Raw genomic sequence first — 13,420 nt, 5'->3', positions numbered from 1 at the left:
CCCGTTCTGTAAGAATGTTATCTCCAGAAGCTAGAGATATGATATGCAAATTTAATATGTGCAGCTACAACTCTACTTGAAAAACACAATCATAGTATATATATTGTTTGATTCTTGATTTTTCTTTTTAAACAATCTGTCTCAGGAGATTGTTACATATTGATACATATATAAATCTACCTCTTTGTCTTTTCAAAGTTGAATAGTACTCCATTATATTTATGAATTATAATATTTAATTTTTAGTCTCTTCCTGTTACCAACAAAAATGCAATGAACATTTTGAGCATTTTATTTTTTTTTTCATTTTGAGCATTTTAAATAAAATTTTAAATGTCTACTTTTTCTTTAATGTATCACAATTTAAATAATTTGTTATTATAAATATTATCACAACAAACTTCTTTATGGTTACTATTTTTCCTTGAGACCTATTCTTAGACCTGGAATTAGCTAGTTCTCCAAATATATAATTAAATTGTTTTCCAAAATAATTGTGCCAATGCTTCCAGCAATGTATATGAATTAAACTATATTTTCCTAGCATTGGTTTCAGTTATACATTTTGAGTGTGGGGATGGCTAGGAATAGTATATTTGGTTTGCTTTTCTTTGACAACTAGGATAGTCATTTTCTGACTGATATTTTAATAGTATTTAGGAACTTTTAATGCTAACACCCCAGAGAAAGCATCCATTTATCAGAATCACTTGCTATAGAGAATCTGTGGTGACACATACACAAAACACTGTTTTTAGAGGAGCAGTTTCTGGATAGACCTCTTATTACATAAAAAATACTCTAAAAAGGCTTAGATGACTTAAGAAGAAGGAGCTCTAGCATAAGGATTTAAATAGTATGCTTATAATTGATTTTTAATTATTTTTAGATGGTTACATATCAAATACAATCCTGATCCCCTTCCTTTGACAGAATGTTTCTGTATATACTTTCTATATATTAGCATTTCTTTTCAAATTACTCCATAACCCAGGCTTTCAGCCAGCACACAAATTAAAAAGCCTAGACAAAGTTGGAAAGAGTTATAGGACTTATCACAACAGAAGAAGAGGGATGGAAGTATATTCCTCTGAAGAAAAAAAAATGAAATCAAAGTGCTTCAGAGCATGAGAACAGTGGAAAAAGAAGAGGGTCAGGGAGGAAAAATCATAAGCTTGCAATGACACTGTCCCTCCCCCCATCTCTAATGTCCCCTTTCTGCATTCACTACAAAACCTGAGATTTTCCTAGGGCTCCCTTTTTCCTAGGGTCACCATCTCGACCTCCTCACCTCCCCCTATCCCAATCAGCTTTAATCCAGCTTCTCCACTGCCACAGTTCATAGTAAATGCTCTTGAAAAGGTCACTAGTGATTCCAATATTGATCAGCCACTGGCCACTTCACTGGCCTTTCAGCAACATTTGACATAAATGAGCACTCTCCTCTTCCTCAACTGTTGGCCAGCCTCTCCTGGTTTTCTTCATATACGGCTACTCCTCAAGTCTTGCTACTTCAATCTTTTCCCTCTCAGCACTACTCCTAAAAGTGGGCTTGCCTCCACTTTCTTTCTTTTGTACTCACGTTTATTTTCTAGGCGATTTTCTCAAGTACTGGGGCTTAATAAACCACTAGGGATAAGAACTGTACCCTAGCTATGCCAGTGACTTAAAAGTGATCTCTCTAGTCCTGCCTTCTCCCTTGAGCTACACACTTACATATCCTACCCTCTACCCAACATCTCCATCTGGATGCACAATAGGTATTTCAAAAAGTAACATGGCAAAGGAGCACCTGGGTGGCTCAGTCGGTTAAGTGTCTGACTTTGGCTCAGGTCATGATCTCAGAGTTCTGGGATCTGAGCACAGTTCAGGACTCTCGGCTCAGTGGGGAGTCTGCTTACCCCTCTCTGCCCCCTCCCCTCGCTTGTGTGCACATTCTCTCTCTCAAATAAATAAAATCCTAAAAAAAAAGTACCATGACAAAAACAAATATGTCTGATCCTGTGTTCCCCAACCCATATCTTTTCTAGGTCTTCCTCTTTTTTTTTTTTTTAATTTTTATTTATTTATGATAGTTACACACACAGAGAGAGAGAGAGGCAGAGACACAGGCAGAGGGAGAAGCAGGCTCCATGCACTGGGAGCCCGACGTGGGACTCGATCCCAGGTCTCCAGGATCGCGCCCTGGGCCAAAGGCAGGCGCTAAACCGCTGCGCCACCCAGGGATCCCTAGGTCTTCCTCTTTAGGTCTTCCTCATTTCCAAAGTCAGCACCAAGTAGCCGTGTGTTCCAGCTGAAAACCTACAGGTCATCTTGCTGCTTCTTCCCTCCACCTGCACCGAATCCATCAGTGAGCACTGTTAACCCAGCACGCAGTCCAGAGCACTGTCACTCGCCCCCAGAAGCCACTGTAAATTTAACATCTCCCTAACTGATATTGCTTCCCTCTACCACTGCCCATCTAGAGTTTGCTTTCCACATAGCAGTGATCTTTAAAAACTATAAATAGACCACAACATTTTCCTGTTTAAAACTTTCAAATAGCTGTCCATCTCACTTAGAATAAAATCTAAACCTGTCATCCTTGCCTACAAAGCCCCACAGGATTTGGCTTCTGCCTACCTAGATTACGTTTCTACCACTTTCACCACCGTGATTTTCTTTCTGCTCCTGAAAGCACTAAAGTGCTTTCCCACCTTAGAGCAGCTGTTTCCAGCCTGGGGTGCAATTTTGCCCCCTAGAGGATATCTGAAAAACATCTGAAGACATTTTTGTTTGTCACGATTGTGAGGCACGGGCTATTGGCACCCAGTGGGTAGAGGCCAGGGCTGATGCTAACCCATCCTACAGTGCACAGAACAGCCCCCAACAGCAAAGAATTATCTGGCCCAAAATGTTAAAAAAAAAAAAAAAATTAAACAAAAAACCCCACACCTCTATCTTAGGGAATACTTGCTGTTCTCTCTGCCCAGGACTCTCTAATGCACTGAATTCTGTCTCCCCAAATTCTATGTTGAAGCCCTGACTTCCAATGTGACAGTATTTGGAGGTAAGCCATGTATCTCCTGCCTGTGGTACTTTATTATGGCAGCCCTGGAAGACTAAGAGAACTCTTTTCCCTCAGATTTAGCTTCTCTCACTTCCTCTGGTCATTCAGGTCTCAATGAAATGTCCCGACCACTTGTAATCTAACACATCCAATCCCTGGGTTAACATTATTCTCTTCACAGTGTTCTTTACTATCTGAAATCTAATTTGGGTTTTTTGAGGCAGATTATAAACTCCATGAAAGCGAACATTGTGATTTGAAATAATTTTTTTCTTTAGATAAAATTTTCCATTTTATGGATGAGGAAAATAAGACAGAGAGATTAAAGGACTTGCCTAACAATACACAGATGTAAACTCAAGAGTCTAACTGTAGTCATAAATTGCTTGTTTAAGTAAGGTTAGTAACTTACTTTCTCTCTCTTTCTTCTTTAAACGCTTTCTCCTCCGATCGATGGAAGCTACTTCAGATTTTAATGACAAATAATGTTTTCTGATTTCCTGAAGTTTTTCTTGAAGAATTGTGATGCGTTCAGCACTTGTCATATTTTCCAGGTCCGCTGTGAATTTAAACGTTTCATCAATACATATTTTTGAACAAAACTGTAGCACATAAAAGCAAGCATATAGTGTGGTTGCAAAAAAAGGTCAAGACAGATGAACTAAAATAAGGCTTATGGATATTGTTTCCCTGAGATTTTTTTTTTCTTAGCCTAGAACATAACGAGCTATGCCTATTTAGGGGCACCTGGATGGCTCAGTCAGTTGAACATGTGACTCAGGATCTCAGGGTAGTGGGTGCAAGTCCCCTGTTGGGTGCAGCTTACTTAAAAATCTTAAAAATTAAAAAAAAAAAAAAAAGGAAAAGCTATGCCTATATATGCTTATAACATAATACATGTTGAATCTGTTGAATAAATGCGTAAAATTAAAAAACTTAGTACCTAAATACATATGCTAAAAATTCTATCATAAGTATCAAATGCATATGCTAAAAATTCACACAGTATCACAATATATCACTAAAAACCATACTTAGATAAATTTTTGTCTTTCAGCCTCTTCTTGTCCTCTTTTTTGATTTTTATGAGTTATGTATAACTTGTTTTTTGCGTATGTATAAATTTATAAATTTTAAATAGTAGGAAAACTTTAAAAAGCTCTAAAAAAGCAGTTTTCAATTTCCTAAGAATATCTCCATGTGTGAAAAACTCTGGGGTAATCTTTTTCAGGAAGTTTTTATTATGGAGATTTCTCATGTAAGCTAAAGTACACAGAATAATAATGCCATCCACAAACCAACATTCAGCTTCAGTGATTAGCATTCATTGGCAAATCTTGTCTCTTTCTACCCCACTGATAACTCCCATCCCCAAGTGCAGATTATTTTTAAGCAAATTTCTAACATCTTATCATAAATATCTATCTAGTCGATGTTGATATTTGTCTGAATTGCCTTGAAATTTTTCTTTTCGAAACTTGTTCATGCAAATCAAGATCCAAATAAGCTCTCTACACTGCCATCGGTTATGATGTCTTAAGTTTGGTTATAGCCTCCTTTTTGGAGTTATTAGCCTGAAAAGAATTACTAGGCTGAAGTTTCTTCCTCTATTTTTTTTTTTTAAGATTTTATTTATTTATTCATGAGACACAGAGAGAGAGAGAGAGAGAGAGAGAGGCAGAGACATAGGCAGAGGGAGAAGCAGGCTTCCCACAAGGAGCCTAATGCGGGACTTGATCCTGGACCCCAGGATCATGCCCTGACCCAAAGGCAGATGCTCAACTGCTGAGCGACCCAGGTTGTCCTGAAGTTTCTTCCTCTTCATTGTCAATATACTAAATGTCACTTACACATCTGAAAACTCCATTTGTAAACTTTGGGTAATCGATTACTGGGTTCCTTGAGATCCGGATCTTTATCTCCATTCTTTCCACATTTTCCTGGGGACTGTGTCCTTGCAGGAGATTTGGTATTGTGAGACTTCATTCCAGTGGAAACTGATTTGACCGGCTGACTCTTAGTTACACTTTCTCCAGCAGAAAGTTCTTCACTATCACTACTATTTGCTGAAAGAAAAATTAAAAGAAAAGCATTAGTAAACCAAAAAATAACAAAAAACTTGTCACAGATTTTAGTGAACAATTTAACAATTTAACATTTTCTACTGAAGTTAGTACCTTGCTTTACAGATCCTGCCTAGAGACCTGAAAAGTCATCATGTACAAATACAGCAGCATCTCAGTGAAGGACAACAAAACCAAAACCAATAAATTCTTACCTGAATTGCCAATAATATATTTTTTTAAATCATTCAAACTAATCTTCCATTACACCTGATAGATTGCCAATGTATCATAATTATATATTTGAATGCGTTTTTATTCTATTCTATTACTATATGAAAAACAGAATACAGCATTTTTAAAATGACTCATTGTAAGAACTTAATTTTAATATTTTAGGTTGTATACATATCATGTTCATATAATACTTTTCCTCCTCCTCTGGCCATAAGCAAACAATGATATATAATCATGAAATTCAATAAAAAAAAATTCTTTGGGTTCCCAAACTCTAAACTTTAATGTGTACATGATTTTCTCCTTAACTAACTCCTATATCATAGCATGTTGACTAAAATAAACCATCAATTCAACTCTGGTAAATATATTCAGTATGAATATTTCACAAATCTATGTAATAACTGTGTTACATCTGTCTCTGCTGATCAGTCTCAGTTCTCCAATAGAAAGGCTTAACCTTGCCAGTTTACCATGTGAATAGATGATGCGGATTGATATTTCCATGAATTACCACTTCCTGGACACAAAGTATTATCTTAGATTCCATGGGTTGGTTCCACTTTACTAAATTATTCTCAGAGAATGGTTTCCTCATTCTGATATACCAAGCCTTTGGCCCAATAATTAAAATGGGAGAATATAATTAACTATAACTGCTACAGAACAGTTATAGAATACAATCAAATATAACTGATGTACTCAAAATTATAGGAATACATTAAGTGACTTGTTGAAGATGAGCCCTCTTAGGAAATGTCATTTAAACGGTAAAGTCTTTTTTTTTTTTTTTTTTTTTTTTTTTTTTTTTTTATTTATGATAGTCACAGAGAGAGAGAGAGAGGCACAGAGACACAGGCAGAGGGAGAAGCAGGCTCCATGCACCGGGAGCCCGATGTGGGATTCGATCCCGGGTCTCCAGGATCGCGCCCTGGGCCAAAGGCAGGCGCCAAACCGCTGCGCCACCCAGGGATCCCTAAACGGTAAAGTCTTTAAGACAAAAATATCACTGTGTAGTAAGTAACACTTTAAATATCCTGTTTGATATTCCAAGTAATTGATGATCAACTTAGCATTTATTTATTGTTTCGTTATTTAACAACAGCTACCCCCAAGAAAAGCATAGTTAGGCTTTCAAAGCCTGAAAAGTATTCTAGATAGAAAAGGTACACAGCAACTCCTCCCACTGTGGTGTTTGGAGAATGAAGAAACGCCACCACTCCTTTATAAAACACATCTTAAACGAATCCCCTCCCAACCCCACCACTGCTGCTCTGGAACCCCTGGCAACTCCTAGCTAAGCCACCCAAGGCTTGGCCCCACTCTGATGCAGTGGTCTGCCTCAGCCTGGCTTTCATGGCCTTGCTGAGCACAGCCGCCCGGGGCCCCGAGGGACGCCATATTCACCGCCTGGAAGTCATATGGGCTCAGCAGAACCTCGGGGAGCTGGCCGCATAACCCTTTTCTGCACTGAAGTGCAGCCAAGCCGGCCGATAGCAAAGGTCAGGCAGTGGAGGTGGCAGGAGTCTCCTGGAAGAGCAGCAGGAGGTCAGTGTGGGGCACCTGAAAAAAAATTCTTTACATATTTTCTGCTTCTCACTTTGTCTACAAAAGAGAGATAAAATGTGCAGCTCTCAGGAGAAATACAGTATATAAATTCCTGTTGGTTGACAAACAGAGCCATTACTAAAGTTAAATTTTTAGTATTGTTTATATAGCTGCTCTTGGGACACACAGTTTGGGGTACCACAGATAAATGTAGTAGACTGGAGTTGTTAGAATTACAGCTCTAAAGCTATCTTGATTAATCTCTTTCAGTCTGATTTTGTCTTGAAGAGTTACAAAGCAATCAATTTCATTGTAATAAAAACAATATATAATTGAAAGTATTTTCAATTATATATGGTACATATAATGTCAAGTGGAAAGAATGGGTGGGACATAACACTAACAAAGATGTTGAACTTATATTGGCTATTATTTTAAAGAGGATTACCTGATCATTCATCAGCAATCAATACCACTGTTGAATAACACCAAACTGCTTAATCCTAGAATTTACCTAGGATCAGAAGACTTCTGTGTGACTTTTTTGAGGGCAGAGACAAAACCAAAATATTTAACTATACCATATCCTGAATACCCTTTTCTTAATGGGGGGGAAAAAAACCGTATCCGCCATTATTTATATATTTAAATAACGAGAGGTTTCACACTTACTGCCTTTTCCCTTTTTTTTGTTGTTTACCACTGTTGCTTTATGGCTTCGTTTCTGCTTTTTTGATGAACTTCCTCCTCCCTGAGATTCTTTCCCTCTTTTCTGACCTGTACAGGCTATGATGGGAAAGAAATTATTAAGTAACACAAAGTAAAATTAAGCTTTCCTAGGTATAAATTAATTCCACATTTTAGAAGCAGAGAACAACTCTGAAACTATGCATATTCTTTATGAGAGGTACAATTATCAAAGAAATTACTGTAATTTTTAGAATTACTTATCATTAATGAACTGAATTACTACACATAATAGAAGAGTTTTAAAAAAGCAAATAAAGTAGGTACATCCATCTTAGAAAAATCAGATAAAACTAAAAACAGTTCTCAAAATAGTACTGGAAGTTTATGAGTCTAGTAATTCAAAAACAGGTAAATGCTGAAAATAAAAACTGAAATTTGTTAAAATTCAATAAAAGCAAAATAAATATTAAGATTTAATTACAGATGAAAATATTAATGCTATATATTTTAATGACATTAATCTTTAAATTTATATTAATGGGATAAATTTTACTAATTCACACTTAGTTATTTTACCAATTTATTTATTTCACCAATAACCTCACTGCCAGAGCACTGGTTGACACATATACCATTTACAAATCCAGCATAGTAATTCTGAGAAATATTTCATCTTCTTGGCAGGAAATTATCCCGAAACATCATAAATGTCTTCCTCTTTAAGAACTAGCCCACATCCTACATCTTCACTAAGACCTTCCCTTCATTAAGACATGCCCAGGCTTCATGTCATGACCACTCCTCCAGACTGTAGTTTCAGGACACTTTTCTATACTATTAACATGGTCCTCAGCATGTGCTGTGTTTCTAAGTATTTCTAATTATATGTACCATCTACCAGACTTCTTCAGAGATTAATAAAGTCCCATCTCTACTCAGTACAATGTTAGATACTGTAATGACATATAAATATGATTAAAAAAAAAAACTATGCATGCTTGCTACAAGAAACATTTCTTAGTCCTGTTACAAATGGTAAAATCAGTCTTGAATATATAAGATGGGCTTCCTTGGTCAAAAATGGAATAAGCTAGGGGGGTGCCCTGGGTGGCTTAGTCGGTAAGTGTCTGCCTTCAGCTCAAGTCATGATCTCAGGGTCCTGGGATTGAGCCCTGTAACAGGCTCCTTATTCAGTGGGGAGCCTGTTTCTCCCTCTCTCTGCTGCTCCCCCTGCTTGTGCTCTCTGTCAAATAAACAAAATCTTAAAAAAAAAAAAAAAAGACAGGAATAGGCTATTAACTGTTTTGTTTGTAACTTCCTAATTTTTTAAATTACACCTTACTGATAACTTTTCCTAATGCTATTTTATTTATTTATTTTTTAAGATTTTTATTTATTTATTCATGAGAGACAGAGAGAGAGAGAGGCAGAGACACAGGCAGAGGGAGAAACAGGCTCCATGCAGGGAGCCCCACGTGGGACTCGATCCCCGGTCCCCAGGATTAGGCCCTGGGCTGAAGGCGGCGCTAAACTGCTGAGCCATCCGGGCTGACCTCCTAATGCTATTTTAATATAACAATTTAAATGAAACATAAAGAGGTTATTAAAGTAATGACTGTGTTGAAGCACAGAGTTTTAAAAATAATTGCCAGGTTTCTCCCTAAAAGAGTGTTAATTCTGAAGCTTTCAGGTGCAAGAAATAAAAAGCTTAATGTGAACTAATTGGAGGGAAATCCTAAATTTAAGTTGTAAAACTTCCCTTTTTACTTTTGCTATAATGTGAATTCTCTGACATTGGTAGACAAATTTCTTAAAATGAAGCCATATGAAATCGGTGCTTAAGAATTTATTTTAAAGAGAGATCAAGGGGCACCTGGGTAGCTCAGTGGTTGAGTGTCTCCCTTTGGCTCAGGGGGTGATCCCAGGGTCCTGGGATCAAGTCCTGCATCAGGCTCCCTGCGGGAAGCCTCTTCTCCCTCTACCTATGTCCCTGCCTCTCTCTGTGTCTCTCATGAATAAATAAATAATCTTTAAAAAAAATAAAGAGAGATCAATTCTAAAAAATATTTTATGCTTTGATTTCATAAAGCAGATGGTCTCTATTATCCTAAATTTGGGAGTATTTCTTTAGTTGAATACTTTTTAACCTGGTCAAGATCAAGATTCCAAAAAAGGCAGTGCTTAGTCAGTCAAAAGAATATTCTAGCTCTTTTCCATGGAACACATACTGTAGTTATATGCATGATATGAAAACATAATGATGATCCCAACTGAATTGCAACTATATTTTTAGTTAATATTTATTTTTATTATTATTTTTAAAGATTTTATTTATTTATTCATGAGAGACAGAGAGAGGCAGAGGTAGAGGCAGAGACATAGGCAGTGGGAGCAGAAGTAGGCTTCATGCAAGGAGCCCGATGCAGAACTTGGTCCCAGAACTCTGAGACCACACCCTGAGCCGAAGGCAGAGGCTCAACCACTGAGCCACCCAGGTGTCCCAACATTTATTTTTTAAAAAGAAATGTTTTAAGTCCAGATTTGTATGACAGTGTCACATCATATCTCAGTAAAGCTGAAAAAAAGGAAAAAAATATTTGTGTGAGAATCTTGGAATTAACTCATCTGATCTATGCCACATCTCTTTAAACTCAGCTAAAAACGTAAGGCAAGTATAATAAAAACTGGTATGTTATATAAAATATATATCCAAAAAAAAAATATATATATATATCCTATCTTTGCAATGGAAAAGTATGTTTCGAAGTCAAGTGTCAGTGTATATTATATTCATTTGAAGACACCTGAGTGAAGTGGTTTATAAGAAAAATGAAGACAGAAGTATAGCTATGGTAAAATCAAAAGGCACTAATACTTTGGAAAGTACTAATTTGAATTTCTTTTAACAACTCCATGGAAAATCAAAAAGTATTACTGTAGGTTATTTACATACACACTGGTCCTTCAATTTGGAAGCTATGCAACTAAGAAAGCAGCAAATTCCTTTACAAACTCACACAAGTTAGTCAGGCTTGAAAATCAGTTTGACACGGTTGTCTGAGGAAAGCAGTGCCTGGACAGTTGGTTGCTCCAAACCCCTACATACAGTATTTGGTTAAGGGTGGAGGGGTCTGTCAATAAATCAAAATGTTTGTGAGAAACTGCACATTACAATTGCAAAAACAACGTTACAGAAATATATTTCAGCTGCTCATGCCATATAGTCATGTATAATGAATTTTCAAGCAGGTTTGGATTTTGGATGCACTTTTCGCATGTGTTCTGGTCCACTATGAAATGTAATAGCTCAAGCAAAGGACATTAAATCCTTCTCAAGCTTTTAAATTCATTCACTATTCATCACTCATATTACCCTTCAAATTTCCATTTTACCATGGTCACACAAGTATTTCATTTAAACATCTCATGTTCTAACAGGAGACACTGTGAAGCCCTTGACAGCGTAAGGAGGGAAATCTTAAAATAAGGCAATGTGTGCTTTTTGCTCCTCACCTTTGTCAGGATGTTCTGGTTCTGGCTGATTACTACTGCTGGAGCTCACACTTGCGTCAAAGCCTGCTGGTGAGCTGTTCCCTTCTGACTGGAGGTCTTGGAGCTCCCCTGCGACACTATCCACCTCAATTGTGCTATCCGTTTCACTCTTGATACTTCGAACCTCCTCTTGGTTTGGAGCCAGCGGTTCTGACACTGTCACAGAAGACTGCTGCTGACCGGCTTCTGTTACAGTGACCGAGGAAGGCGATTCGGGTGTAGTAGGAGGGGTATTGAGCACGGAATTGCTGCCACTACTAGGAAATTCTGCTTTTTTGTCACCGATCTCTGCTGTTTTTTCCTCAGCGGGTTTACTGTCAGCACTGGCTGGAGGTGGTGTTTCCAGCTCGGCACTGGGCGAGCAGCTCTCCTCCTCAGCTACAGTCTGCAGTGACCCCTCTGCCGGCCCCTCTTCTGGGGCAGGATGGGGCGGGGAAGCTGCCGCCTCCGTGTCAGAGTCTGAAAAAAGCTCCTTCAGTGTTTTTTTAGGCCACTGTCCCTGAATGCTTGACCAGACATCTTTTCGATCTTTTGCTCTGCTGTTCTGAAGTCTTTCATCAGAGTTATTTAAAAGTTTTATCCTTTTTTCTGCCACCTCTGAAAATCCTGAATAGAAACCAGTTGTCCGTAGAGATTTTCTCTTCTCCTCCAAACCATTATATTTCTTAGTTGGCGTCATCTTTGTTTTTGATTTTTCTTCTTCCTCTTCATCTGAAGAGCTGTTGCTACTGTTTTCTATGCAAAGCGATTCTTTGTTCTTGGCTTTTTCTTCCTTTTTGCCAGGTGATCCGGTTTTTAAACACTCCTCTGTATTGCAATACCTTCTTTTACCACGTTTCACTTGTGGCTTTGAAGACTTCTCTGTGGTGTCTTTCTTAACATCTTTCCTCTTTTTTGTAATTTCATCGTCTTCTTCATAATCAGTATCTTCAGATAATCCTTCCATATCTTTTCTTAATCTTTCTGGAGATTTTGACACTGGTTTGGACATTACCAAATCTGCATGGACTTTGTTTTCTTCTAGCAATGATGAACTGTTCTGTTCCTCTTTCGCAAGAAGATCATTTCTGGTGTGGGTCAAATGATCAATCTTAGAGTCCTCTTTGCCACTGTTATCTATATCTTGAGCACCTGTCTCATCTTCCTGCTCACTGTCCTCAGCAGAACTTTCAGAAGCTAGAAAATAAGAAGAAAAGCCAATGAGTATAATAACACTAGCAATGACTTCCCTGTGCAAGGCGCTTGATATAATTAGCCTCTGTTTATAACCCTCTTGGGTTGCTAGGCTTTATCCCCATCTTACAGGTGAGGAAAGGGAGTTTTGAAGAGGGAAGACACTCACACAATGATGGTAATGTTTTACATTGAGAGGGTGACTGTAGTGACACTCTTGTACACTTTTGCCAAAACACAACAAATTGTAAGCATAAAAATCATGAATTTTATTGTTTGTAAATTATACCTCGATAAAGCTGATTATAAAAAAGAAACTTCTTAAATTTATGAGTAGAATATAATAGTGCAGTCAGGATGCAGTCCCAGGTCCAGGTAATTCTAACTTCAAAGTCTGTATTCTTAGGAAATTATATGCTTCATTTTTTCAGTGTTGTAATGATTATTCAAAGATTTATGAACAATGAATTTCTATGATGTTTTAAAGAATAGACACAATTAACTTAAGTAACTGATACCTTATATAAATATTTACAGATTTTATTTCTTAAAAATTCATTTTAGTAAATGAATTCAATTAAGTATAAAAAATAATTGCCAGGGCATCTGGGTGGCTCAGTCGGTTGAGCATCCAGCTCTTGGTTTCAGCTCAGGTTGTGATCTCATGGGTCATAGGATGGAGCCCCAAGTAAGGCTCTGCAGTCAGTAGGGCGTCTGCTGGAGATTCTCTCTTCCTCTCCCTCTGCCACTCCTCCCTACTCATGTGCACTCGCTAGCTCTCTCAAAATAAATAAATATATCTTTAAAAAATTTTGCCTTTACTAGGATTTTAATATTAACATTTACTGAGAAAATGCCATATGCCAGATACTTTGATATGCCTTGCACAGACTGTCTGATTCAGTCTCACAATAACCCTATAAGGGGCAGGTAAAATAACCCCATTTTACAGTTTAGGAGACTGGAATTTAGAGGTTAAACTACCCCAAAGAGCTAATAAAAGTCGAGATGAAATAGAAATATAAGCTGTTTGAACTCCTGGTTTAGAATTGTAATTACAATACTATATATATATATATATTTTTTTTTTTTTTTTTTAAGATTTTAT

At 37.4% G+C, this 13,420-nt stretch overlaps 1 protein-coding gene across 6 annotated transcripts in view; it reads right to left on the bottom strand.

Moving 5' to 3' along the window:
• The window catches only part of ARID4B (AT-rich interaction domain 4B), a 149,744-nt gene that overhangs the window by 2,585 nt on the left and 133,739 nt on the right, over positions 1–13,420 (bottom strand). For 4 of the 6 annotated variants that reach the window (XM_077894425.1, XM_077894427.1, XM_077894428.1 and 1 more), the window contains 4 exons: positions 11,101–12,315; positions 7,570–7,683; positions 4,900–5,115; positions 3,462–3,608 (listed from right to left, as the gene is read on the bottom strand). In XM_077894425.1, the coding sequence (XP_077750551.1) occupies positions 3,462–3,608; positions 4,900–5,115; positions 7,570–7,683; positions 11,101–12,315 (1,692 nt within the window). Of the gene's footprint in view, positions 1–3,461; positions 3,609–4,899; positions 5,116–6,756; positions 6,913–7,569; positions 7,684–10,604; positions 10,719–11,100; positions 12,316–13,420 lie in introns of those variants that run through there. The other 2 variants (XR_013377529.1, XM_077894429.1) reach the window with 2 other exon arrangements.

The sequence above is a fragment of the Canis aureus genome, chromosome 4 (assembly GCF_053574225.1).
Source record: "Canis aureus isolate CA01 chromosome 4, VMU_Caureus_v.1.0, whole genome shotgun sequence".
NCBI lineage: Eukaryota > Metazoa > Chordata > Mammalia > Carnivora > Canidae > Canis > Canis aureus.
This window is presented reverse-complemented; position numbering and strand designations above follow the sequence as displayed.